The sequence below is a fragment of the Bufo bufo genome, chromosome 9, assembly GCF_905171765.1.
Source record: "Bufo bufo chromosome 9, aBufBuf1.1, whole genome shotgun sequence".
In the NCBI taxonomy this organism is placed as follows: Eukaryota; Metazoa; Chordata; class Amphibia; order Anura; family Bufonidae; genus Bufo; species Bufo bufo.
This window is the reverse complement of record NC_053397.1, coordinates 190,233,268-190,259,828: the sequence shown is the minus strand read 5'-3', so window position 1 is coordinate 190,259,828 and position 26,561 is coordinate 190,233,268. Positions and strand designations below refer to the sequence as shown.

At 45.6% G+C, this 26,561-nt stretch overlaps 1 protein-coding gene across 6 annotated transcripts in view; it reads left to right on the top strand.

Moving 5' to 3' along the window:
• The window catches only part of RASAL2 (RAS protein activator like 2), a 294,933-nt gene that overhangs the window by 209,513 nt on the left and 58,859 nt on the right, over window positions 1–26,561 (top strand). For 5 of the 6 annotated variants that reach the window (XM_040406661.1, XM_040406658.1, XM_040406656.1 and 2 more), the window contains 2 exons: window positions 8,277–8,383; window positions 20,787–20,899. In XM_040406661.1, coding sequence (XP_040262595.1) covers window positions 8,277–8,383; window positions 20,787–20,899 — 220 coding nt within the window. Of the gene's footprint in view, window positions 1–7,110; window positions 7,568–8,276; window positions 8,384–20,786; window positions 20,900–26,561 lie in introns of those variants that run through there. The other variant, XM_040406662.1, reaches the window with a different exon arrangement.

Genomic DNA, 26,561 nt, shown 5'->3' with positions numbered 1-26,561 from the left:
CAGCCATTTGCATGCCCGAGAGACGGAAATATCATTTCCTGCTTCTCCTCGGGATGTATGTTTTTTTTTTCCCTCTATATCCTGTAATGACAAATAATTATATCTATTAAACTGTTCTGTGATGTTATCATTGAATATTTATTAGATCCCTCCAGAAATTAGGCATCTAAAATAGACTCCTGGGACTCCAGATTCTCATTTGTGGAGATGATAGAAATATGTTATTAATAAGTATGCAGAAAAATACTAAAATGGATGCGCTCTGACAGTAATGTGTGCGCCGTTAGATGTCCGCGGAGAGGTTCTCCGAATTGGCGGTAAGGGGAATGGCTAATGTCTAATTCTCCTAACTTACCTATGTACTATATGTCTTAAGCGAGTTAAAAAACCTTATCTATAGCGTTTTCTTCTGTCAGGCTCATATTCCTGAGTCACTTGTAATCTACGGAGCTTTTATGATGCTCATATAAAATATCCATCATGTGCCGTTCTTCTCCATATTATCAGTGCAAAACACCTATTGAAGTCTATGGAATGTGTTAAACGTGATGTGTCATCAGAAAGCGACCTATGGTTTAATGAGCATCTGTTTTGGTCCCATGTTCATATGTGCCCGCATTGCTGAAAAATGTGAAGTTTAAAAAAAATGCAAATGAGCCTCTAGGAGCAACGGGGGCGTTGCCGTTACACCTAGAGACTCCACTGTCTCTACAACTGCTGCGCCCTCTCCACTTTGATTGACTTTAGGAGAAGTTAGACCCAGGCGTGATGACGTTTACACTGCCTGGTCCTGTCAGTCAAAGTGCCGAGGGTTGTGGCGGTTGCAAAGAGAGCAGAGTCTCTCGGAGTAAAGGAAACGCCCCCGTTGCTCCTAGAGGCTCATTTGCATATATTAAAACACCATTTTTCTCAGTAATGCGGACACATGTGAACATGGGACCAACACAGATGTAACAGGTCAGCCAGTGTCATAGGGACAAATCTGCTGACAGAGGCCCTTTAAATCAAGTTTTTATGATAAACATATCTTTAAAGAATTTTTGGTGACTTTTTTAAAAATTTTCCATGACAATATCTAGACAACAAAAAAAAATCCGAAATTATTTTTTTTTTTGCACTGGTCACTAAACCTAATAAGACACCACTCCCTAGTCTGTACATATCATTTTTCTGCAGTTATCTCATTCATCATTCCAGGCAGGATTACAATGAGAGATATCACCTCTGTATAGATAACACAGGATCCACAATATCACAGCTTATCTACTCCCTCCTGACCTCTGCACAGGTCGCAGAGCAGGCCTACACAACTCTCCCATAGAAGTCAATTCCCCTAGACGAATTTGAATGGAGTAGTGTCAAGCTTGCGCACTGCCACTCCAATCAAAGCCGACACGGCTGATGGAAGCAGCTCAGCGGTGAACTCTGCTGTATCTGTCAGTTGCACAAACGGTGAAGCGAGCGGCAGCAGGCTTGCTTCACGGCCTTGTGGTTAAGAGTAACAAGGGACCCTCATCATCATGCTTGATGGGGCCCCTAGCTATCCTACATTTATCACCTGTCCTGTGTATATCCTCCTATCCATAGTACAGACCATTATTATGGATGTCATCTCTGAGTTTGCGACAGTATTTTAGGGGTTATTGCATGATGTAGCAAAGCTTGAGTCCCCAATGCAAAATCGGTGCTACCGTAGCATACGGTCTACCGGATTCTACATGGTCCACAGGCCACATCCTCCTGCCTGAGATGTAATGACATGGTGCATAGAAGGGATTCCTTGACTGGCCATGCACATTGTCGGCCTGAGGTTCTGCCCCCAGTCTCCATGCAGTTGTCCCATCTCTGTAGAGGTAGATCCCTCCTCTTACATTAAATGAGCAAACAGAAAAAACTATGGAAAGTATAGTCCCTGAGCACTAACCAAGCCTGGCCACAGAAGGAACCGGTGACGTCTCGAGTTTATCAGAATTTATCCTGCTTTTATTTTATGTCCATCACCCTGCGCATACTCAAGGAGCTGTGTTGAGGTCAGAACATGGCAAACTATGGTACATGTTCTGAGAGGAACCTTCAGGGTCTCCTGAGGATGTATGATTCTATAGACAGAGCCTAGGAATTTCCAGTAGACATTTCATTGATACTTGTCTGGCTCATGTTACTGTAGAGGTAAATGTGCTGGTAGACCACACACTATAGTAGACAGTGCAGGTCCTATTTGGGGGCAAAGTGGCAATTGGGTCTCCTTAGACATCAAGACCTAGGTGCAAACCAGAACCTCTGTACCTTCTATAGTTACACCCCTGATTCCGCCCTAGGAACTCATAGCCAAATGTGCATTTCATAGCTGTAAGTCATTCAACATAAAGATAATCTAAAGCATTTTCTTAACATGTCATGATTACGTTCTGTAGTACATCAGCAAGCCATGCAATGTACTCTGGTATTGCAGTGATTTGCCAATCTTCTGGAGAGCATAAATATTGTAACACAACATATCGAATGACCTTACAGCTTGTATGCAGATCGGTACATATGCAGATCGGTACTGCTATATCTCCGAGAAGGGCCACCAAGACTCCATTCCTCTATGCTCCTTGGTAACAAAAAATAAAGTTTACAAAAATAGCAGATTTGAAGGTCTTGGAGTGAAATCCTTCTTCTGCAGTTCTCCCAGACCTTCTATTCCCGTAGTCACCGATTTTCTCTGTTGTACGCTGAGGCTTCTCCTTTCTACCTGATGTCATCTGTCTTCATATAACTTGCTCGTGTTTTCTAAGGTTACTTACCGTTAAGCCGACCTTATAAAAAGCTCTAAAAAAACAATTTGCCAAAGTAGATCTGACTTCGGTGGCCTTCAGGTAAAACGCATTTATCTCCTTAACTTCAGTAACATTTTGATGTTGGAAATGTCACATAACTGAGGAAAAAATATCCAATTATCTCCTCTTGCCTCTCTGTTCTATTATTCTGGAGACAGTGAAGAAGATGATGGAAGCATCTCGTATGATGGGTGGTTCTTCCAACCTGTAAATTATGCTATTACTGTCCTTGGATCCTTACTTGATGATGAAGAGCTCTCTGTAGGCAATGGTGGTTGTATACTCTGTGGTAGGAAGCTTTGCACCACATCAATTAAAAGACCACGAAGCCTACAGAGCAAGTTGCTTTCTATATATAGTGATCCTAATAGCGTTCAAGTGTGTATGCAAATATTTCAGAGGGGGCATCTGAGATCAGAAAAACGCTCCTGCTTTAGTTGTCCAGTAACAGCATATATTCAAGGAGCTGCGAGGTCACAGCATGGCACATAGTAGAGCACATGTTCGAAGAGGAGCCTTCAGGATCATGAGCTGTGTCTGGCATTGCTGCACCCCCCTTCATAGCCCATGATATTGGTGTAAAAATCTTTTCCTTGGGTTGATCGAGATTAATCTCTATTCAATCCCTCATTTTCTGCATTTTTTATACTGTCCAGTGGGATATGCAAGGTTTTGCGGAGGTATGAGCCCTCTATATCAATCAACTGACCTTGTGACTGAACAACTAGATATTTACTCTATGACCCATTTCATGTACTACAAAACAGTTTGGAAATGGGTATCTCCAAGTAAAAAAGGACAACTGTTGGGTGTGGCTGGCAAGACGCTTCTTTGTCTCTGGGAGTTACCTATTTACATACCTTTTCCCATGTTGCATTGCCAAGAAATAGCCATACACTGCTGCTCTACTTAAGGAGAATCGGTACTTCCCCTAAACAAAATAGTCATGTCCAGTGAGGCTCAAAATCTAATTTTGCTCAGTCACAAAGACACTAGAACCATTTTTAGAAAGTCTTTGCTGGTCATGCGCATTAGATATAAGTTGGCAGATTTTTTTAATAAGATGCTCCAACCACAGAGATGTCATTGAAATAGCATGTATGCTGTCACCCGAGTTGAACATGCATGGTCATACAGGTGAGGGCCAAAAAATTTCACTTTCTGAAGGCAGCTGGCTATAAACATCTGATACTAGTTGGCTAGATGTTCATTTGACCAGCAACTTTCCCAAATGCTCTCTCTCCCAAGTCACATCTTACTAAGGTTTTTTTTTCTGGTTTATTGTAATGTTATACTTGGTTGAGTATAAAGATTTTCGCATAGGCATCACAATGGCCTGGCTGGTGAGGCTGTAATCAAAAAAATATGTTTCAGTGCTCCAGAGAAAGCAGGCCTGGGGGGGGGGGGGGGGGGGAAATCGGCCAACCTGCTCCTGGTCTAGTAAGCGTAAAGAGAAACCTTCACATAAACCGCGAACAGGGAGAAAGAGGCATAAAGGCTGAAACAATATACAAAAAAATAAGTTTATTGCAACATAAATATAAATATATATAAATAAATTGGGTCAAAAACATCAAGTTATGGAATAATCTCTACAAACGCTGCACTAAGTGGAGAGCCCTCCACATAAACACACTCCCACAAAAGATGAGAATACATGTAGATAACTCAGGGGTTAACAGACCCGTAACAATCCATGCAGTAATCCAATAACTAGGGTGAAAATCCTACCCAGTAGACCCAGCACCGCAGTGGGGTTGGGTTAGACCCCCACTTAAAAATCCCTTTGCTCCCCAGTCACTATAGGACAAACGGAGGGGCAGGAGGAAACCCCAGTAATTATTACAAAAAAACTTATAAATCAGGGAAATAACCAACCTGTAGACATGTTTGTAGGAGCATGAAGCAAAGGGTCCAAGACACACCTCCACGCACATTTCGCATAAGCTTTGTCAGTGGGAAGTAAGATCATTGCATAGAGTACTGGCAGAAGGGAGACACCCCTTGCTTTTGAGAGAAATGCATCTAGCTATTGCGCTGTAACGAGGAATTATATGGCTGAAAGAAACTTTAAGGAAGCTCAAACATAACGGTTCCTTCACAGTTATGATTGTATTTTATATTTTGTTTTGTTTTTTTGAAAACTCAGGTACTTAATTTTTTTTGTGGCAGATGTGTTTTCCAGTTTCAGACAAATGTACAGTCATAATTGTTGCTCTTGAAAGGTTCTAGTTCTCCTTGTGGTCCAGATATTGTAAGGGGTCTTATAAGCAAGTATTCCTAAGAAAAGTATATAAATTAAAGAGGTTGTCTGGGCTTTTTCTATTGATGACCTATACTCAGGATAGGTCATCAATATCCGAACAGCAGGGGTCTGACACCCGGCACCCCCGCCGATCAGTTGTATGCAGTCTCCCTCCTCTTTTCCTGTCCTCTACTGCTGTCCCATAGACTTACAGCTTCAGACAGGAACTGAGATGGGAGACAACACATGCACACTGCGCTTGCCAGCTCCTCATACAGCTGATCAGCGGGGGTGCCGGGTGTCGGACCCCCCGCCGATCTGATATTGATGACCTATCCTGAGGTCATCAATAGAAAAAGCCCGGACAACCCCTTTAACTCTCATCCAGAAGGTAGCAAACTATCTCTCTAGCGCCAGCTGTAGGTAGATACCCTGTAAGGCAGTGTCATAACTAGGATGATCTGTCGAAATGCTGTGGATTTCGCTCATTGGGGAACGTCCCCACTCAGTGAGGCCAATCTGGATTTCCCACCAAATCGTGCGGATTTCGGTGCGGGAACACAGAACGTTTTTCTGCAGATTTCACCTTGTGCATTGTGCAAACAGTGAAAGCTGCAACATATATTCATAAATGTAAATGGACCTGCTGTGGATGTAGAATCTGTGCAAATTTCACCATGTACAATGTCCGCAGCTACTGTAAACGATGCAGATCCTGTGCACACAATTCTGCTGCGGAGGATCGGCATATGGCCGTACCCTTAGTTTGTCTTGAAGATTCGCTGCAGATTCTTGCGCATCACCTCCGTCTTATTTCTTGTTTATGAATTCTTGTCATAGTTCTGTAATCCAGTCCTGCCTGTTATCGCTATAACCGCTCCAACCTGCCCAGCGTTAGTAACTTTGGATAATTGTAACATTCAGTCTAATCCAGCCCTTTTTGTTCCTTTTTTTTTTTTGCTTGATATTGTGTGCAAAGTGAATCTTTCCTCCTGCCCCTTGGCATGCTGCCTAGACGATGCCTCTATACCCCCTCTTTTTTGTGTTTGTCGGTTGCTGGAGATTCCTCCCCTGGACTAAGTGCAGATGATAAGAAATGAAATAGAAGCTATTGAGCAGAGGAGGGCTGCATTGATTTTGCAGCAGGTGATAATGCAAGAGTAGCGTGCAGCAAGCTGGGGATGGACGAGGGGGGGGGGGGGGGGGGGAGAGAGACGTCTAATTTTGGAAGAGCTGCGATGGTATAGATTTCTGTCCTAGCTCCTAGGAACCGCAGCCTCGGCTCAACATAGCAACGACTTTCTGCTAGATCTGCATGGAAGACGATTCAGAATGCATTACTTGAGCAAGTGCAAAGGACATAAAAAAGCAGCAGCCAGAAACCTTGAGTCTGCCAGTGATATGCAAGGAGGAAGAGTCCAAGTGGCAGGCTGGTAATATCCGAGACAGGGACTGCATCTTCACTTTAACAAACATCCCTTTCTCCGGCCGCTGAGTGAGCTGTAATTTTGCAGAGGAGGCAATTATCGTGGAATATTAAAGGGGGAAGGGGGGCAGGACTATTGTGGTTTTATCCAGGACGCCACGAGATTGTGTTGCTCTAAAACGACTTTGTGTTCTTTCTCTTAGAAATTTCTGAGTGCCCTGTTGTCTTGGTTATCAAGTAGAGTCTTTCTTTTTCTCCTTCTTCTTCTGTCTTTCGGAGTCCAGGTGCAGAAGGAACAGTAGTTTTCGGTTGCTTTTCCCTTTTTATGTATATTCTTTACCTACTGTTTATGTTGTGTCTTCCGCTATCATTAGACCCATGAGTTTGATGTTCTGTGCCTTTACTTTATTTTATTTTTTGCCACCGACACATTGAGCTTTCCCTGTTGCTTTAAGCTATTGATTCCTTAGACAGGGGACAAGTCTCCTTTGCATCTCTCGTTATATTTACCCCGCTCTGAGCGTGTCATTGCCTAGATAACTGCTAATTAGTCCTTTTGGGGGGGGGGGGGGGGGGGTTCTGCACTGGCACAGACTGGCGGCACTTTTCAGTAAGTGCTCGTTGTTTGCACAGACTGGGGAGCCCTGATGACACTTTCTCCCACTAAATGCCGGAGCGCTTGAGCATCTGTAAATAGCTTGATATCTAATGAGGATGTGCAGATCAGGCGATTGATTGAATAGCTGCAGTCGTGTGTGTGTCTCCTTGCTCTCCGCACACTGGCAGGGGAGGGGGAGCAGAAGGATCAGATCCTTCTTCTTTCTGAATTGGAAGTAGCACGGATCCCTTGGGCCAAAAGCCCGGGATTGTTCGCCTCTGCTGCATCAGTTTCCCCCGGAAGAGTGGACTATGCCAGGCTGCACGGGCTCAGCCATTCCTCCCGACGTTCCCGAGGACCGGTGGAGAGCTGCGTAAGATCTAAATCCGCTCCCATGTGCGGGATTCTTTGTTGCCTCTCGGAAGTTGGATACAGCCCAACCTTTGACGTAGAAATGGGTAGCACTTGCGATAAAGGTACTCCTAAAGAAATGTGGGGGCGATTTTTTTTATTTTTTTTTCCTTGCTGCCTTTTGGTTTTCTCTGAGCATGTGTAAAGCGCCGAGGCTGCTCTTTAACCCTTTGACGGCCAGTGACATGTAAGTTTAGCACGTTTGGAAATCTGCTGCTTCATTGCTCACCCTCCTATTGCATGAGTCATGTTTGTCTTCTTCATCTTTTGGTTTGTCTTGTGCATTGTGTCGCGTCGAACGTCTTTGTATGTGTGTTACTAATGGGTTCTGTCGATGTTGAAAACCTTCTGCTTCTTTCTAGTTGTGTAGCGTCATGAATGCGTTCTTTCCTTTACCCCGCATTTCCCCCCCTCCCCCCTCCAATTTTTATTTTTTTTACAAGTCGTGGGCAAGTTTCGCTGAACTGTTTATCTTGTAAGCACTCCTAGTCTCCCCCGGCGGAATGCACCTGTTCACCGCCCCGGGGATATAGTCTCATCCTCTTCCGCGAGATGCGTCTGCGGAGTTCTTTTTATTTACTCTGCTCGTAGGAATCTAACCATGAAATGTAAAGACCAGTTATGTTGTCAACCTTGGACGATGAAACACAAAAAAAAAAAGATGCTTGTCATTATCGTTGGCGAAGTTGTCTTTCTTGTTCTGGGTGCAGATGGGTTTTTATTGACAGCCTCTCCTTTTTCTCATGTCGTTCTTCTTGTTCTTTCCATCCGCAGAGGTGCCAGCCGAGAGGTCACCGCGAAGGAGAAGCATCTCTGGGACCAGTGCATCTGACAAGGCCAACTCCATGGACCCTGCAAACACCTCCCCTTTTAAAGTCCCCGTAAGTCGCTTGCAGTGATTTGTGTTGGCCGGGGCTTTCCTGCGGGTTCTGCACACAGAGCTCTGCAGCCTCTGCCGTATTCATATAGTGCTGCATTCATCTAAATTCCACTCATTAATTTTTCACATTTTTTCTTTTTTTCCTGTGCGTCCGCCACTTATTCATATGTAGCCTATTCTGACATTTTTCCATAGAAGCCACAACAAAAATGTATGGTTTTATGCAAAATTTGAGGCAAAAAAAGTCATATGAGGGAGGGGATTTTTCCTGTGCATCCGTAGCCTGTTCTGACATGTGCAGGCACCTATACCTGTACACCCCCGGGGTGTTAGTGTTTGACGTAGAGTTACCCACATGTCTGAAGCATTCTCTTGCTTTTCACATCTGGGTTTCCCACGTGACTGACAGGTGCCGGGTGACAACCAGTAACGGGTTCAGTGACAGCGCCGTCAGTCGGCTTTCCATCGACCCTGAATGGCATATGCACATCTGCATTGCAACACTGCATAACAATTCAGATTTATGTGGCACCGAAGTCAGCGATGAGCAGTATTCTGCAGGAAACGGAAGGGTTAAGCATATGCACGGTTCAGTAGCTGTATGGTAGGAGCAGGATGTCAGCTTCTCTGCGGGTAATAACCATCAGTGCCCAATCTGATTAAGAATCACTACAGCCGTATGATTGTACATTAGGTTCGGTTAGAATGCCCCTTGGTAGCGGTAATACTGATGCGGCAAGGACCTACTTTTGTCTAGCAGAGAGCGTAATTGGATGTGAGGGAATGCCGCCTGCCGCTGGCTCCTCTAGTCCCCGGTAAAGTGTAACAAAAGCCAACTCAGTCAGCAAAAAGTGAAGGTCAGGAAAAACCTGCTGAGATGTTCCAGCTGCCCGGTGCTCCTGCCTTCCGCAGTCACAGATCTCATCCTCTCCGTGCCCCCGCGCCACTAGGCGAGACCTTCACAATATGGCTGCATGCTTGGAAACCGCACTGAGACCTGTAGAATGACCACTATCAAAACACAACCTTTATATGGATAGTACACGATCTCCGACCTCTTCCGACAGTCTTAGGCTACTTTCACACTTGCGGCAGAGTGATCCGGCAATCTGCATGCAAACGGACAGCATTTGTAGACGGATCCGGATGCGTCCGCCTCACAAATGCATTGCAAGAACGGATCAGTTTTTATTTTCTTTTTTCATGCGCAGACCGGAAGGACGGATCCGGCATTGCGGTATTTTTAATGCCGGATCCGGCACTAATACATTTCAATGTAAATTAATGCCGGATCCGGCATTCCAGCAACTGATCCGGAATTTTGGACGGAGATAATACCGCAGCATGCTGCGGTATTTCCTCCGTCCAAAACGCCGTTCAGTGACTGAACTGAAGACATCCTGATGCATCCTGAACGGATTGCTCTCCATTCAGAATGCATGGGGATAAAACTGATCAGTTCTTGTCCGGTATTGAGCCCCTAGGACGGAACTCAGTGCCGGAAAAGAAAACCGCTAGTGTGAAAGTACCCTTATAATATTTATTATATGGCATCCAAATATTCTGCGGAAGCCAATTTACGTTTTTGCTCGGGCTGTCTTCTGTCTGGGCGCCCCTGGTCGGAGGCACGTATCAGTATGCTCCATCAGCCCTTGCAGTGGTTGTGGGTGACGCAGGCAGAACCGCTTAGCAAACAGAGCCCCTAAGCCCGTAAGGAATGCATGTTTGCAGCGGGAGTTTCCCTTCAGAACACCCGCTGCGGAATACGTGCGGTTTTTCAGCTCGGGTTCCTGTGCAGAAAAACGGCAGAGTATTACAGCACCAGCAAAGTGTACACTAATCTCATGTACGCTTTGCGGAAATTGACCTGCCACGCGGTTATCCAAATTCAATAGCATGTCAGTTATGTGGATTTCACCCTTTACAATGGAAGAGTGAGATCTGCAGCAAACCGCATCAAGTCCACACCAAAAACCTGTTAGACATTGCAGATTTTGGTGCAGAAACAAACTGAAATAAGTGCGGATCATATGTGCGTTCAGCCGCACTATGTACAGGTAGACTTCGGGGTGCCTTCACCGATTGCAGTGAAATTGCTATTTTTTTTTTGCTTAGAAGCCACAACAAAAAGGTACAATTTTATGCAAAATTGAGGCAAAGAAAAGTCATTGATGGCGGGGATTTATCAGAAGGGGAATATTTGGGGTCGGTCTGGTGGCTTGAGCCTTCGTTGCTGTAATTTGCAGCAATTTGATAAAACTGCTGCATCTTTAAAAATCTTTAAAAATCCCACTTTTAGAGATATTACTCCGGTTTCTTTTTACCAAAACCCCCTAGTGTAGTAACTTAAAAAAAGTGGAATTTAATAAATCTGGCGCGCACCTCGCTTGCCTTTTTAAAAGTGGTAAGAGTGGTGTAAAATCACTAAAAGTTGCAAATAGTTTTGCAAAAGTGACATATGCTAAACTTTTACAGCAAAAAAAAAAAGGTCAGATATTTCCCTCAGGTAAAGGGGTTGTCCGGGCTGCCAATATTTTTGACCTATCAGATCGGTGGGGGTCCGACATCTGGAACCCCCCACCTATTAGCTGTTCGGGCAGCAGTGGCACCGGAGACAGTACAGTGTAAGAAGTGAAAGCAGAAGGCGCCATACACTGTGTGGTTTCTGGCACCGACATAGTAGAGCGCAGCTCCTATTTATCTGAATGGGAGCTGAGCTGCAGTACCTCAGCGTGGCCACTACACAATGTATGGAGCTGTGCTCTATACACAGTATAGTTTCCTGCGCCGCAGCTGCCCAAAACATCCGACTGGTGGGGGTGCTGAGTGTAGGACCCCCACAGATCTGATATTGATGGCCTTTCTTGAGGATAGCTCATCGGTATCTGTAGTCCCGGAGAGCCCCATTAAGTTTATGGTCATCACAATCTGTCAATCATGTCTGCCATTCTCGTAAACCTATATTGCAGACTGTCGCGACTGCCGCCAAGTGCATATTAATATGGTTATGCTGGATGAATCATTAGATATGAATGTATGTCCTATACAAGGTAGCATCCTCCTATACCGCTGCTCACGTAGTCAGCGGGGGGGGGGGGGGTTGTAGGCGGTCAGAACAGATCAGCCTCTGCACCAGGCACCTAGATCCTCACGGTATGCAATGTTCCATGTCAGAAGTGATCTACAAGAGTATACACGCCGACGATTGCCTTGTTTGAGCATCAGCCCCAGAATCTTCCCTTCTGTCAGTGTGTCGTGTAGCCGCACCGCTCCAAGGGCCAGGCGCAATCCTGCCAGGGGATACGGTTTGTTAAATCTGCGCTAGTTGGGCCTGACATATGCTTATATTACCGCTTTAATTGCATCCCAGGGACCCCACAGCCGGTTTGAATGACAAGTTGTTGCTGCAGAATGAAGGCTCTCTGGGTTTTGTCACATCATTGTGCCTGACCGGCGCGTTTCAAATATTTTAGGCGATTTCTTGTGACGTTTGATCGGTATAAGTTAGACTATTAGGAGTCCTATTTGGAAATTTCCATAGGAGTGCTTAGAGAATGAAAATTCAATACGACTGCTTTAATAGTTAAAGGGGTTTTCCGGGCTCCGATCTATCTGACCAGTGGAGGCCTGGCACCCCACATCCCCACCAATCCGCTGTTCTGGCGCTAGCACTTTGGAGCAGGAAGCACAGCTCCATTCAAAGTGACCTCAGCAGCAGTAACCCTGTGCGTCCACTACACTTTGGATGGCGCTGTGCTTCCTGCACCATTCAAGAGCTAGGTTGTGGGGAGCAGCTGATCGGTGAGGGCCCCCCACAGATCATCAATATCAAGACCCTGGAAAACCCCCTTAACCTCACGTTTGTCATGATACAACTCTGTCAGACTGCTATTTATTTCTTTTTTTTTTTTGCATGGGACTTATGACTTGGACATGACTTGGAATCACAAAACAGCAGCTGTGTGGTAGCCCCGTCCTTGTCCATGCCATGTCTGATCATGGCATACATGCATAGGGATCTATAGTATGCCCCTATCCTTCCTCAGTGGATTTGCTGACTATTGTTCCTCTCTTTCCCCCTACTTAAAGGGGTTGTCCAACAATTATGGTAATCATCGCACAGATTATAAAAAAAAAAAGAAATATTTGCCATCTAGATGCTGTTAAAAGGCTCCAGTGAAGAGTTATGACGTTAAAGCAAACCCTCCGATTCATGAAAAAAATTATCGCATCCCAACTGAGGAACAAACAGAACACGTATCTGGAGACCTCCTTTCCATCTTTTCAGCTGCAGATCTACCAGTTCCCTGGCTTCTCCTCTGTCATCTAAGATGGCCTCTTCGCAGATTACATTTTAGTAGTCCAAGATAGTCCCTGCTTGACCAGACCTGCTCTCCGATTGGCCAGCACTGCTCACATGAGCAGTGCGGGCCAATCCGGGGGCAGCAGGAAGTGTTTTGAACTACCAAATGAGCAGTATGCATCAGGTGGTCGTGCTGCCATCTTGGAGAAGAGGAACCCAGAAATTGGCACTAAAAGAGGTCACCATGCAGAAGTTCTTTGTGTTCCCCAGTTAATGTGATTTATATATTTTTTTCTCTTGAACCGGAGGGTCACTTTTAAGGCTTTTTATTCATTTTGATCAGGACCCTTTTTAATTATCTAATGTGCAAAGAGGTATCGCCCAAGAAAGAGAACCATTTTGCCATCTATTGAAAGTGGCTGCCTATGAGATCCGACTTCTTATCTTGGCTACGTTCCCTTGTCAAATCCCAAGGCTTGTTGGAAAGTCAGATCTTGATTCATAGGAGGCCACTTCCAGTAGATGGCGCTGGCGAGATCGTTCCCTTTTCTCGGGAGATACCTCTTTGCATAATCCTTTCCCATAGTGCATTACGAATGAGTCCCCATACCATGGAGTACTCCCAGTAAGTCTCCATACAGGACTGGTCTCTTGAAGGAGATTCAGCACCCTGCCTAAGCCACTTATCTAATGAAAAGCCTTGTTCAACCATTAAAGGGGTTGGCCCCTCTCATACATTGGGAGCATCTAGTTAGGATATGCCCAATATCTGATAGGCGTGGGGGCCCTCGACTCAGGCTCTTGGCAAACACCTGGCATGGCAGGTCAGGTGGAAGCCAGAGCAAGACGGCTCTTTTTCGGCTTACCCTTGGAGGAGTCTTTTGGCCCAGAAGGTTGGGGATTAGTTTATGGGGGGCCCTTCTCTTATATCGTACCTTTTTTGTGTGGCACACTGCACTTTTTTAGTTGGACAAGGTGAAGAAAGTCACATTCTCAGGCTTTCAATACAAAAATTGGGGGCATATCGCTGGGATATGCCACCAGTGTCTGATGGGTGTGGGTCCCACCTCTAGCACCTGCACCCATCTCTGGAACGAAGCCCACAAAGTTCAATAGAGCAGACCGCAGAATAGATGCATGACTGCCCTCCATTCATTTCTATGGGAGTGCCAAAAGTAGCCGAGCAGTACGCTCACCTATTTTTGGAAGTCTCATAGAAATCAATGGGAAACGCACAGCGCAAGCGCGGCCACTGCTCCATTCACTTCTATGGCGCTGATGGAAATAGCCGAGACTCTGCTCAGGTATTTTCAGCAGTCACATAGAAATGAATGGAGGGCAGTTACTCACTCATGAGCCGTTCTACCTATCTTTGCGGGCTCCGTTCTAGATATAGGGATCTGCACCTATCGGATGTTGGTGGCATATCCTAGCGATATATTATACATTTATAATATTGTCGAAAGCCCCCTTGGTCAGTTGATGATGGAGCCCTGTTCTGAGCATGACATCACGTCCATAAAAGCGATGATGGAGCCACTGGTACACCTTCCCCTGCTGCATTTTAGGCATTGCTTTTTCTTGGCAGGAGGGACTTTATCTCATGGTCGCTTGGTCTCACATTACTAAATTATAGCCTGTGATTCCCAACTCTGCATTATTCTGATAAGATTATCCCGCCCCAGTGCTTTCATGCATTATAATGCATCTTCCTTCAGATGCTTTCCCGCCATCTTGAATCAATATTCCTTTAATATAATAAGCTGCTGTTTGGAGGATCTTCTGTGCTGGAATATCCTGATTTTTGTGCTAATGCCATAGCAAATTGGCTTTACCATCAGTCTTGGGAGGCTGCATCTTCCAGTAAATATAATATTTCTGGACCTTTTAGGATGAGAACTATTGGCGCCGGCTTGCTTTACTTTAATATAAGCTTTTGATTCCAGTACATGTTGAGAGTTGTAGCGTCACGACATCCGGACCGGTCACCATGAAACTGCAGTTCCATCCGAAGACAGCAAGTTATAGAGCAGGAGAAGCTGAGCAGATTGATATATAGTTTTATGAGAAACCTTTTAGTATAACTTGTATTTTATTCATCTAAAGTTAAGGAGTCATGTGGGCGGATCTTACTGATTAGGACCGCCCACATGACTCCTTTATGCAGAATAAGAGATTTAGATGAGTTATCTTAAAAGTTTTCCCATAAAACTATATAACTTGTATTTTATTCATCTAAATCTCTGCTCAGTCTGAGCCAAGGAGTCATGTGGGCGGTCCTAATCAGTAGTATCCGCCCACCTGACTCCTTCACGCAGAATAAGCAGAGATTTAGTATAACTTGTCTATTATTCATCTAAAAGTTTTCCCATGAAACTATATATCAGTCTGCTCAGCTCCTCCTGCTCTATACACCATCTTTAGATCGATCTGCAGTTTTGTGTTAGCATTAAAGTGTTTGTTCAAGACCGTGAAAAACAAATTATTATTTTTTATTTTTTTTCAAAACTGCTTACAAAGTTGGAAAAATAACACACGACGTAATACTCGCCCATCCCCTGCCGATTCCAGCTGGTCTCTGTAGCTAGTGATGTCATGTTGACTCAACATGGCCGCATTAGTGACCCTGGAGATGTCGACACGTCAGTGACAACATGTCGGCATTCCACATCATTGATGGCACCAGGTAAACCAAGGCTGGCGAGAACCTTCATAACCGGGACGGCATGGGTTTGGCAAGGCTAGCATTGCTTCCGCTCCATTCCTTTCTACCGTTGTAAACTGTGTGTCAAAATACATTTCTTTGGGGTTGATCCTAGGACAACCTCTTTAAATGGAAATTAGCTGCAGTACCAGACTCCACCCCAGTGGGGAAAAAATGGCGCTGTTCCTGGAGGGGTAAAATCAGACCCTTTTTTTTTTTTTCGAATCGGTACAAGTACCCTTCCAAAGAGGAGCTGTCACCGCTCTGAACATGGAGTTGTCTGTTTTAATAAATAATCGTATTCCACATTAAATGTCATTTCTGGACCTTCTATTCTTATATCTCTAAGGCTACTTTCACACTTGCGGCAGAGCGATCCGGCAAGCAGTTCCGTCGCCGGAACTGCCTGCCTGATCCGTCAAAATGTATCCCAGCTGATGGCATTTGTAAGACTGATCAGGATCCTGATCCATCTTACAAATGCATTGAAATGCCGGATCCGTCTTTTCAGTGTCATCCGGGAAAGCAGATCCGGCATTTATTTTTTTCATCTTTTTTTTGGTCTGCGCATGCGCAGACCAGAAGGGCGATTCCGGCATTCCGGTATTTTGAATGCTGGATTCGGCCGGATTCCCTATGGAAAAAAATGCCGGATCCTGCATTTAGGCAAGTGTTCAGTTTTTTTTTGTCCAGAGATAAAACCGTAGCATGCTGCGGTATTATCTCTGTACTGATCAGTCAAAAAGACTGAACTGAAGACATCCTGAACGGATTACTCTCCATTCAGAATGCATGGGGATAAAACTGATCAGTTCTTTTCCGGTATAGAGCCCCTAGGACGGAACTCAGCGCCGGAAAAGAGAAACGCTAGTGTGAAAGTACCCTAAGTGGTGCCATCCCTCTATTATTCCTACTAGAAGTTATTAATAAATTGATAACTGAGGGTTGCCAGTAGGGGGGTGTCCCTGCCCAGTCTTACAGGGGTGCACCACCAATGAGGCCAGGTGAGGCGTTCACCTCAGGCAGCTTCAGGTAGGGGCAGCGGAAGTGCCATCGGCATTGAGCGGTTTCATTGTGGCAAAGGGGTTAGGTTAAGAAATTGGCATTGGGGGAAGAGGGGGGCACCGTTTCAGTTTTCGCCTAAGGCAGCAGAAAGGCTAGGTGTACCCCTGGCTGCCAGTATCCGATTTTGCAGAGAGACACACCTCTAACTGATAACCCCCAATCTAGTAGGAATATTACATACGACATAAAGTTATATGAAAAAATGCTCCAGAATTGTTATTACATGGGGAATGTGACCTGTCAGGAATGGGGGCAGGTCCTCTCTAAGTTCTGCGGGACACCCCAGACTTCTTTCCACACCCCTGCAATCTATGTGAACAGATATTTTTAAAATCACTGCATGTCCACAGCTTTGCTTACACTAGCGCTTTGGTTTCCCTGACAGCTATGAATGGCCATTGTTCAAATGGATTGCAATAAATTGGGATGGTCCCGTTGGCTTATAATTGGGTCAGTTTTTATTTTATTTTTGCTGTTAAAAAAAAATTGCAAGTTTAAAAAAAAAAAAAAAAAACCTGTCCCATGGTTCTGCTTGGCCAGATCGCCAGTAAATGCTCCTTATGAAACCCCGGACTGCGCACAGTCATTTCCGTCTTGTCTCTGTTATGACGGCTGAACGCAGGCATATTGTCCATGAAACTGCTCCTGGGAGCTGATCGGAGCCTGGCTGCGGCGAACGCCCGAAGCGTCGTTAGAGGTTTATCTCTAGCTTATTGACATTGATTGTGTAATTACGGTAGCCGATAGCGGATTTTATTCCCGGAGACTCAGTTCAGATGATTTATATAAAGGGCGACAGTCCGCTTGACAATAATTAGTAAACCGAGCCACAACGCATTTTGCATCTGAGCTATTAACAGGGGTGGAAGCTGCATATGTTCTAGTACTGTACACCCTGATATCTTCTATAGTAATATATATTCCTGGGTAGTGTTCCCAGGGACCGCCGGTGCGGTATGCATTACATGCACTTGTCTACACGGTCTGTCCTATAGAAGATATCAGGGTGTAGAGTACATCGACTGGAGGCCGGTGCGGTCTGTCATGTGGATGTAATACATATGTAGATCGTACATCGCGGCCTGTATAAGTAATGCTTTCCTAGCGGCTCTTGCTCCGGCCCCAGCAAAGAAGACCAGGAAGGGTGAGTACCGGAGGCGCTTGCAGCGCTTCTTCCCTGCTCCTGGCACCTAATGCATACTAGTGAGCGCTTCCATAATGTAAGCGCTCACTTTTATTCGCTTTATAAGACGCATAACCATTTTCCCCCCACTTTTGGCGTCTTATAAAGTGAAGAATACGGTAATGCCATACCGCTAGAGTATGCCGTTACCTTAGGATTGTTGGAAGTCCCACCTTAGGGCAACATAGTAATGGGTCCCCTTCACTGTGCAGGGGAACGACCGCGTTGATAAATGTCAGCAGATTTGTCCCTATGACACTGGCTGACCTGTTACATGTGCACTTGGCAGCTGAAGGCATCTGTGTTGGTGCCATGTTCATATGTGCCCGCATTGCTGAGAAAAATTATGTATTAATATATGCAAATGAGCCTCTAGGAGCAACGGGGGAGTTGCCGTTACACCTAGAGGCTCTGCTCTCTCTACAACTTCCTTTCCAGTTTCATTGACAGGACCAGGCTGTGAAAACATCATAATGCCAGGACCTGTCAATCAGTGCAGAGAGAGCAGAGCCTCTAGGTGTAATGGTCACGCCCCCATTGCTCCTAGAGGCTCATTTGCATATATTAAAACACCATTTTTCTCAGCAATGCGGGCACATATGAACATGGGACCAACACAGATGCCTTCAGCTTCCAAGCGCACATGTAACAGGTCAGCCAGTGTCATAGGTACAAAACTGCTGACAGATGCCCTGTAAGTGAAGGGGCCTAGCAGAGCCAGGTTGTCAGGTCTTGCTGTGCAGGGAAAGCAGCGCTAAAGAAGCATCTCCTTCATTCTCCGGATTTGGTTGAGGTCTCCGAAGTTGGTCCACCACGGATCATAAAGAGTTGGCATATTCTTGTGGTATGCTATCCCTTAATAAGAGGAGAATACCCCATTACTGAGGTTGTCCTGTTCTAAGCGCAAACCAGACAACCCAGGGGAGCGAACAGTACTAAATAACAGAGGATTACTTACCTGACCAATCTCGCTGTTTTCCCCGATGACGCGGTGACAACCTGTGACTGCTGCAGTCAAGCTGAGGCCGGTGATTGGCTGCAGTGGCCACGTGATGTCACCACCCCAGCTGGGAGAGAACCGGAGCGGCGGCGCGGGATCTGTCAGGTAAGTAACTATTCTTTATTGCAACTTGACCCCCTGAGTTGCCCAGTTTCCTCTTGAAATTGGACAAGTCCTTTAAGGGGCTTCCAGTTTTATGTGAAATAACCTTATGCAGATTTTCACTTCATTTTGTGCTTTAATTCCTCACCATTTTTGCTCTCCCTGAATAGATGCTCTTCTTGATCATATGCAAGTAACGCAGGTGCACAGCACATTAAAGCGCCTTGATTTAAGGGGTGGTCCCCCACGAGAGACCCCCTTCTGTGAGCAGAGCAGAAAGCCACTGGAAATGGCATCTCCGGCTGACCCCGGGCCGTCCATATATCACATTCGTTTGAGCGCCCAGTGTGTAGTACATTTTCTAATTTGCCAGCCAGTGATTTCTTCCATGGGGTATAAGTGCAGGCAGCTGTAAGCACAAAATCTCTTAATAAAATAATGAATCATTGACTACGGTTGCAGGCGCCGCGGCTTATAAAATCTCTCCCAGAGGCACGGCGGTAACTAGAGCATTTTTCTTTTGACAGATTTTCTTCATGTTCCGGGGACACATTTAGCTCCATTCAATGTGACAGCACCCTGATTATTAAGGATCGTTTATCCCAATGTTCTGACCCAAATACCTGGAAATATTAGTCTGTGACTTACCCCCATGTGTTATGCATTTTAATCTTTTAGTTAGCTATCTCCGAGTTACCCTGGTATCCGCTATTAGTAACGGATGCTCATTGATGTTGCAGCGCCCCTAGTGGTTGTCCCAGTTGCTGACTGCTGTGTAAGGGTGCATTCACTTGACCATGGGACGGCCGTGCCCGCGTTGCAGACCGCAAACAATGGATCTGCTAAACCTGGGCACCTCCCATATGCACCTCGAAACACAGGCTTCGGCAGTATGCACCCTGTGTCGCGAGTTCCACGGTCCGCCAGATGCAGCGAAAGATAGAACATGTCAAATCTTTTGCGGTGCGGGGGCACAGACCCAAGCTTTCTGGTCGGTGCCTCCATGCTGCAAAGATTAGAACATATCCAACCTTTGCTGCATCATGCAGATCGTGGACCCATTGAAGTCAGTGGGTCTGCACCACAAGGCAGGGTGCATACTGCCTGTGTTTCGCGGATCTACAGTTTGCGGCCCACCGTGCGGGCACAGCAGTCCCATCGTCATGTGACTGCACCCCAAGGCCTCATGCACTCGGCCATATCTGTATTTTGGTCTGCAAACAATGGATCCGCAAAATCGGGTTACCTGCTGTGTGCATTCCACATTTTTCACGCTCCCATCATTAGAAAGGATTTTTCTTGTTCGCAATACGGACCACAATAGGACATGTTCTATATGGATGTGTGCCTGGCCCCATAGTAATGAGTCAGTGTGCCATCCGCAAGGCCTAAGGCCTCGTGCACAGGACCGCAGACAAGAATAGGACATGTTCTATAATTTTCGAAACTGACTATTGGATGCGGACAGAACATGCATGACATCTGTGTGCTATCTGGACCCATTGAAATTAACGGGTCCCTGTGGTATCTACAAAAAATCCAGATCAGACACGGTCATGGGCATAAGGCCTCATACATAGAACCATATCTATTTTTTTGGTGCGCAAAATACGGCTCCCGGCCCTGTGCATCCCGTGGGCCCCATTGTAATAATGCCCATTCTTGTTTGCATCATTTTTTTTGGGGGGGGGGGCGTGTGGACATACGGAGGCAAACAGCACATAGTGTTCTGCCCACATTTTTTGCAGCCCCGCTGAAATGAATGGATCTGCATCTAAGATGAAAAAAATGCAAGAAAAATACGGTCTTGCGAATGAGGTCCTAAATTTTCTGAAAAAACTTCTATTGACCTGCATGTTTTTGTTGATGAAGCAGGAAGCTCAGGATGTGTAATTCGTATAGCCTACACAAAAGATTGCTGCAGTATATATGATTATTACCATGGCTGTTGAGTTCTTCTTGAATGGCATACTGACATGTTGTGGATAGGACCTTTTCCCGTACGTGACTCTCACCGCCTCTTGTCTTTTTTTTTTTTCCCCCTAAGGGCTTCTTCAGCAAACGTCTAAAAGGCTCAATAAAGAGGACAAAGAGTCAGTCAAAGCTGGACAGAAACACGAGCTTCCGCCTCCCGTCGCTGCGGCCCGCGGACAGTGACAGGTAAGATTGGCCGAGCCTATTTGGATGATGTGTATGGCAATTTAGCGCAGCCCTGGAGTCCTGCTGCTGCCTCCTTGCGTGACCCAGTCGTCTCGTCTCCCATCGCTGTGATGTACTGCACCATAAATCTCGCGCACAGGATACTGGCCAGAGCCGTATTAATTAACAGAGTTATGGCCAGGATATAAAAATACTTGTGACGAGTATCCCATGGGGCCATGTCGACATGTAAAATATAGCCGGGGAGATTTACACCGTTGTCACAGGACGAAGGTGGGTTTATTGCAGCAATTAGCTGACTAATTGGTCTGAATATGGCACAGAGGGATCGGGGTGCGGGGCAGAAGACAGGATTGCCGTCTCCTGCACATCTTTATTACTTGTCTCCTTGTTTTATTAGCTGTATTGGACAATAATAGAATCATAAATCAAGTTTGGAAATATGTTGCCTTACTTATAGTGATTATGAGTTACAGCTTGTGTTGTAGTCCAGAGCTGCATTCACAAGTCTGCGGAGCTGAAATCGCCCAGCATCCTTTGATGGGTCAGAATTCCATGATGTAAGGTGCATTCTAGCTCGTAACGTTATAAATCACTAAATCATAAAGCACAGGATGTACTGTATGTACATATTATGGGATAATGACACCCCCCAAGCTTTTGTGGAGAGGGGTGTCGCTTAGGTGTCAAATATCCCTGTGCTGTGAACATTTCATCTACTCATTGGTCACTGCAGGTGTTGCCGCGAGTAGCGTACCTCTGCTCCTTTTTGTTGGCGGTGACCGAGCACTAGGGGCTTCCAATATAATGCTGTCCTGGAGATCTACACGGAGCTGAGGAAATTTAAAACGTACTGGAGTTTTCAAAAAAAAAATCTGCGTAATGGCTGGCTGTGCTTCTTTGTTCAATCATATCTGTGAAGGAATATTTTTTGTTTTTGTTTTGTTTTTTTGGCTTCTTTCAGCCATATTATTCCCCGTTTTATCTGCACAGCTAGATGCATTTCTCTCAGAAGCAGGGGGAGTCTCCCTTATGTGAAATCTGCCAGCACTTTACTGCTGTGATGTCCTTTCCCTTACTTCTCACTATGTTTCTTTTCAGCTCTGGAGTTTACAGAACAGGCAGTGGACTGCAAATTAGTTAGAAGCGAGACCCCTGGTGGCCTTGACTTTGCAGGATTTTTTTCAGGTGGATGCAGGCAGATTTTTTTAAATTAAATGATTTAGAAATTGGCTAGTTGCACCATTCTGTATTAAATGAAATGAACTTGTTTGAAAGTACAGTGACTCTGGTGCAGAAATTGTTATTGCACATGAGGAGTCATGCCTAAAGTGTCAAGAAGGGTTGTCTAACGGTAGGTATTTGTGACTTATCGCTATGGAAATGCTACCAGTGACCAGTAGGGGGAGGTTAGACAGCTTTGACTGCCGCTAAACTGTAGAAAAGCTCTGTACCATTTCATCACATTCCTATAGTCGGCTGATGACCAGAAACGATGAGCGAAGCTGACAGGAGGGGAGGTAGCACAACACTTCCCATTCTGCAACAAGTGTTCCAAACAGGGGTGGTGAAGTCCGTGCATTTTTTATGTACTTTTCTTGTGCCATGTTTTTTTATTGCCATATGAGTGTTAGGCCTCATGCACACGACTGTGTCCGTTTTGTGGCCTGCAGATGCGGTCCGGGGGTGTTGCCATTACACCTAGAGGCTCTGCTCTCTGCAATTGCAGCACCCTCTGCACTTTGAAGCACTGTAAATCTGATGGTCAGCAATATTTACATAAGCTACGCAAGTTTTAGGCAAATAAAAATTGTATTTCCTCATTTCCCTAGTTCTGTTGTGGCCCTTTTGTTGACATGCAGTTGCAGAGCTGTGGGGGGTATAACAACAATCTCTGAGGTTTTCCTCATAAATATTTGAGTGTCAACAAAGACTGCCTTTCCCCTCCCCCTGCTCTGCAAATGTTGAGTGCTGCCCTCTCTGCACTCTGACTGGGATACTCAGCAGCATGTTGTATGTGTAGGACCTCAAGTCCCAGCTGTACAGTACAACACAGGATCTTCCCTACCTGTTCTTGTGCAATGCTATGCAGACACTCCCTTACAGCCAGCAGAAGAGTACAGAGGAGAGAACTCCTCTGGTCTTTGTCAGCTCTGTGTCTGCAGGGTGCGGAGGGAGGATCCTGTGCACCTCATTTGTCCCTTTATTGCCTGGAGAAGAGGAAACCCTGCAGCTGCTCAGTATCTGAGGCAAAGCCTCCAACCCTGAGTCTGTGCTGCTAATGGCAGAAGGGGTTACACTTTACTGAGGAATCCAGTGGGAGGGGAGACGAGGGCAGAAAGCCCAGCTAGCAGATGGGCAGTGCAGGGGGCGTGACCAGCAGGGGGCGTGACCAGCAGATGGGCAGTGCAGGGGGCGTGGCTTGTTACTCCAACCAGCACAGCCTTCATAGTGAGGTTCAGTGCACAGAGCCAGACTGCTGCTCCTCCTGTTCCCTCAAGCTTGTGCACCGAACGTCATCAGAGCAGGGAAGTAAGCTGACATCACAGCTCATTTGACCCTCAGCTAACTAGGAGAACAGGGCCACTGTAGATGGAGTGAATTGAAAAACCCTTACATCTGCTTAATTAGAAACCTACAAAGAACAAAAAAATAACTTGGACTACCCCTTTAATGAATACGCCAGAATTGAGAAATGGAGCAATGATCCTATTGTTTTCCAATTGTGTTGGCCACCAATTACAACCAAGAATGTCCATGAGGTGTATGCAAGAGTATAGGTTGTATATGTTTTTTCCAGGACTTGAGCCAATTACAGCCTTTAAAGCATCATCACGAAAGGCAAGTTAAACATTTCTCTCGGAATATATTCCCACCAGCTGGACGGTGGTTTGTCGCCTGTTATTGTGTAACATCAATGTAGGCCACGCTGAGGGTCTGGACTTGACTTGGTAGCTTGCCCCAGCTTTTCTGTTCCACAGATTCCACGAATGTTTCCTTCCTTAGCACGGCTGTGCGATGCATTCATAATCTCGCTTTTTATTGTTCCTTGTTCATTCATGCTTCGTAGCCATTCTGTCTGTTTGACTATTCTCTAAAGTTAATGTTCCTCTCATTTTGGCAAGACGTCTTTGGCCTGGATGTGTTAGCTCATATTCCCAATTGTCTTCTCAAAAGTAATTTGCCTTTTCCTCAGCGATGCCTATCCGTTTATAACGTCTTATCGATTATAACTCCCAGAGGCCTCTCCAGTTTATATTTTGGGAAGATGTTTAAGTTTGGCAAACCCAGGACTTTCGTAAATATTGAGTGTAAGGTCTCATCCAGAAATTAATGGTTTGGATAGAGCCTTGAGCTGTGGTTTCACATTGACGGAAGTAACCGGATCACCACCATTCCGTCCTCCAGTTCCTGTCTTCTAGGAAAGGCCCTCATATACCAAGCTCGTTCGTTGGTATATGGACTGGTGTACTGGGTCCTCTAGTAAGGGACCCACTTTGTAGCTGATGGGTCCATTTCACAATATTAACTAAAAAATTTCTTGTAGGATATTTCAGAATGGGTTTTCCAAACTGGACTACCACTTTACCCAAATGGAGCATATTGCCATGAAGGACAGAAAGGGGGGTATTTAAAGGGGTTGGCTAGCAGAAAAGATATATCACCTAACCACAGGACAGATAATAAATGCATGATGAGTGGCCCAGCAATCACGAGAATGGGGTTCCTGAGTGCCCTGGATGAATGGAGTGGCAGTTCTCATGTATGACCACCACTCTGTCCAAGGGATTGCTAAATGGTGGTCAGGCATGCACACCACTGTGCCATTCACACATGGAGATTTGGGGACCCCTGTCCTTTTGATCACTGAGGGTCCCATCGGTCAGAACCCAGCGATCGTACATGTATCCTTTAAGCTGTAGATAGCATTTTCTGGTAGTAAGGCTAGTTTCACATCTGCGTTTTTAAATCCAACATTGCGGAATACTACTGTTCACCACTGGACTCCGTTGAGGTCCCTCTGGTTTCCTGTATGAGTGCTGTGTTTCGGCTGGACAAAAAAAACGCTAAATACAGCAGGATGTTCCTCTGCTGGATTTAAAAACGCTGATGTGAAAGTAGCCTAAGATATTGATGACCTATCCTCAAGATAGATAATCAATATCTGATCAGTGGAGGTCCATCTCCCGGCACCCCCACCGATCAGCCGTTTCACAAGACCATGGTGCTGCGGGGATTGCAGTCTCCTCACCGTGCTTGGTATTGCAGCCCAGGCCCATTCTCTTGAATGCGACTCAACTGCCTCTAGGCCATGTGACTGATGAATGTGACATCATTGGCCTAGCTGGTCAGAGGGGATGATGGTAGTCGGACCCTCAATCAGCAGATATTGATAACCTATCATGAGGAGAGGTCATCAATATGTTACTCCCAGAAAACAAAAGGGTTTTCCAAGATTTTAATGCTGACAACCTATCCTACGTGACCGATGAACGCGACGTCAGTGGACCCAGGGAAAGCTGAGAGAAGGCCACAGCGCTCGCAGGCGAGCCAGTGCCTTCTCAAACAGCTGATGGGTTGGGATCCCGGGTGTCAGACCCCCACTGATCAGATACTCAAAAAATCTCAGAGAACCCCTTTGAATTGTGGAAATTTCGCTATAGTTTTATGGTCTAGCGTTCATTTTGGATGGAGCTGGCGCCGTACTGCTCCCTATCCAACATTTTAATGATATATATACACTCACCTAAAGAATTATTAGGAACACCATACTAATACGGTGTTGGACCCCCTTTTGCCTTCAGAACTGCCTTAATTCTACGTGGCATTGATTCAACAAGGTGCTGATAGCATTCTTTAGAAATGTTGGCCCATATTGATAGGATAGCATCTTGCAGTTGATGGAGATTTGAGGGATGCACATCCAGGGCACGAAGCTCCCGTTCCACCACATCCCAAAGATGCTCTATTGGGTTGAGATCTGGTGACTGTGGGGGCCATTTTAGTACAGTGAACTCATTGTCATGTTCAAGAAACCAATTTGAAATGATTCGAGCTTTGTGACATGGTGCATTATCCTGCTGGAAGTAGCCATCAGAGGATGGATACATGTTCTCATTCTGTTTACGCCAAATTCGGACTCTACCATTTGAATGTCTCAACAGAAATCGAGACTCATCAGACCAGGCAACATTTTTCCAAATTGTAGCCTCTTTTCCCTATTTGTAGTGGAGATGAGTGGTACCTGGTGGGGTCTTCTGCTGTTGTAGCCCATCCGCCTCAAGGTTGTGCGTGTTGTGGCTTTACAAATGCTTTGCTGCATACCTCGGTTGTAACGAGTGGTTATTTCAGTCAACGTTGCTCTTCTATCAGCTTGAATCAGTCGGCCCATTCTCCTCTGACCTCTAGCATCCACAAGGATTTTTGCCCACAGGACTGCCGCATACTGGATGTTTTTCCCTTTTCACACCATTCTTTGTAAACCCTAGAAATGGTTGTGCGTGAAAATCCCAGTAACTGAGCAGATTGTGAAATACTCAGACCGGCCCGTCTGGCACCAACAACCATGCCACGCTCAAAATTGCTTAAATCACCTTTCTTTCCCATTCTGACATTCAGTTTGGAGTTCAGGAGATTGTCTTGACCAGGACCACCCCCCTAA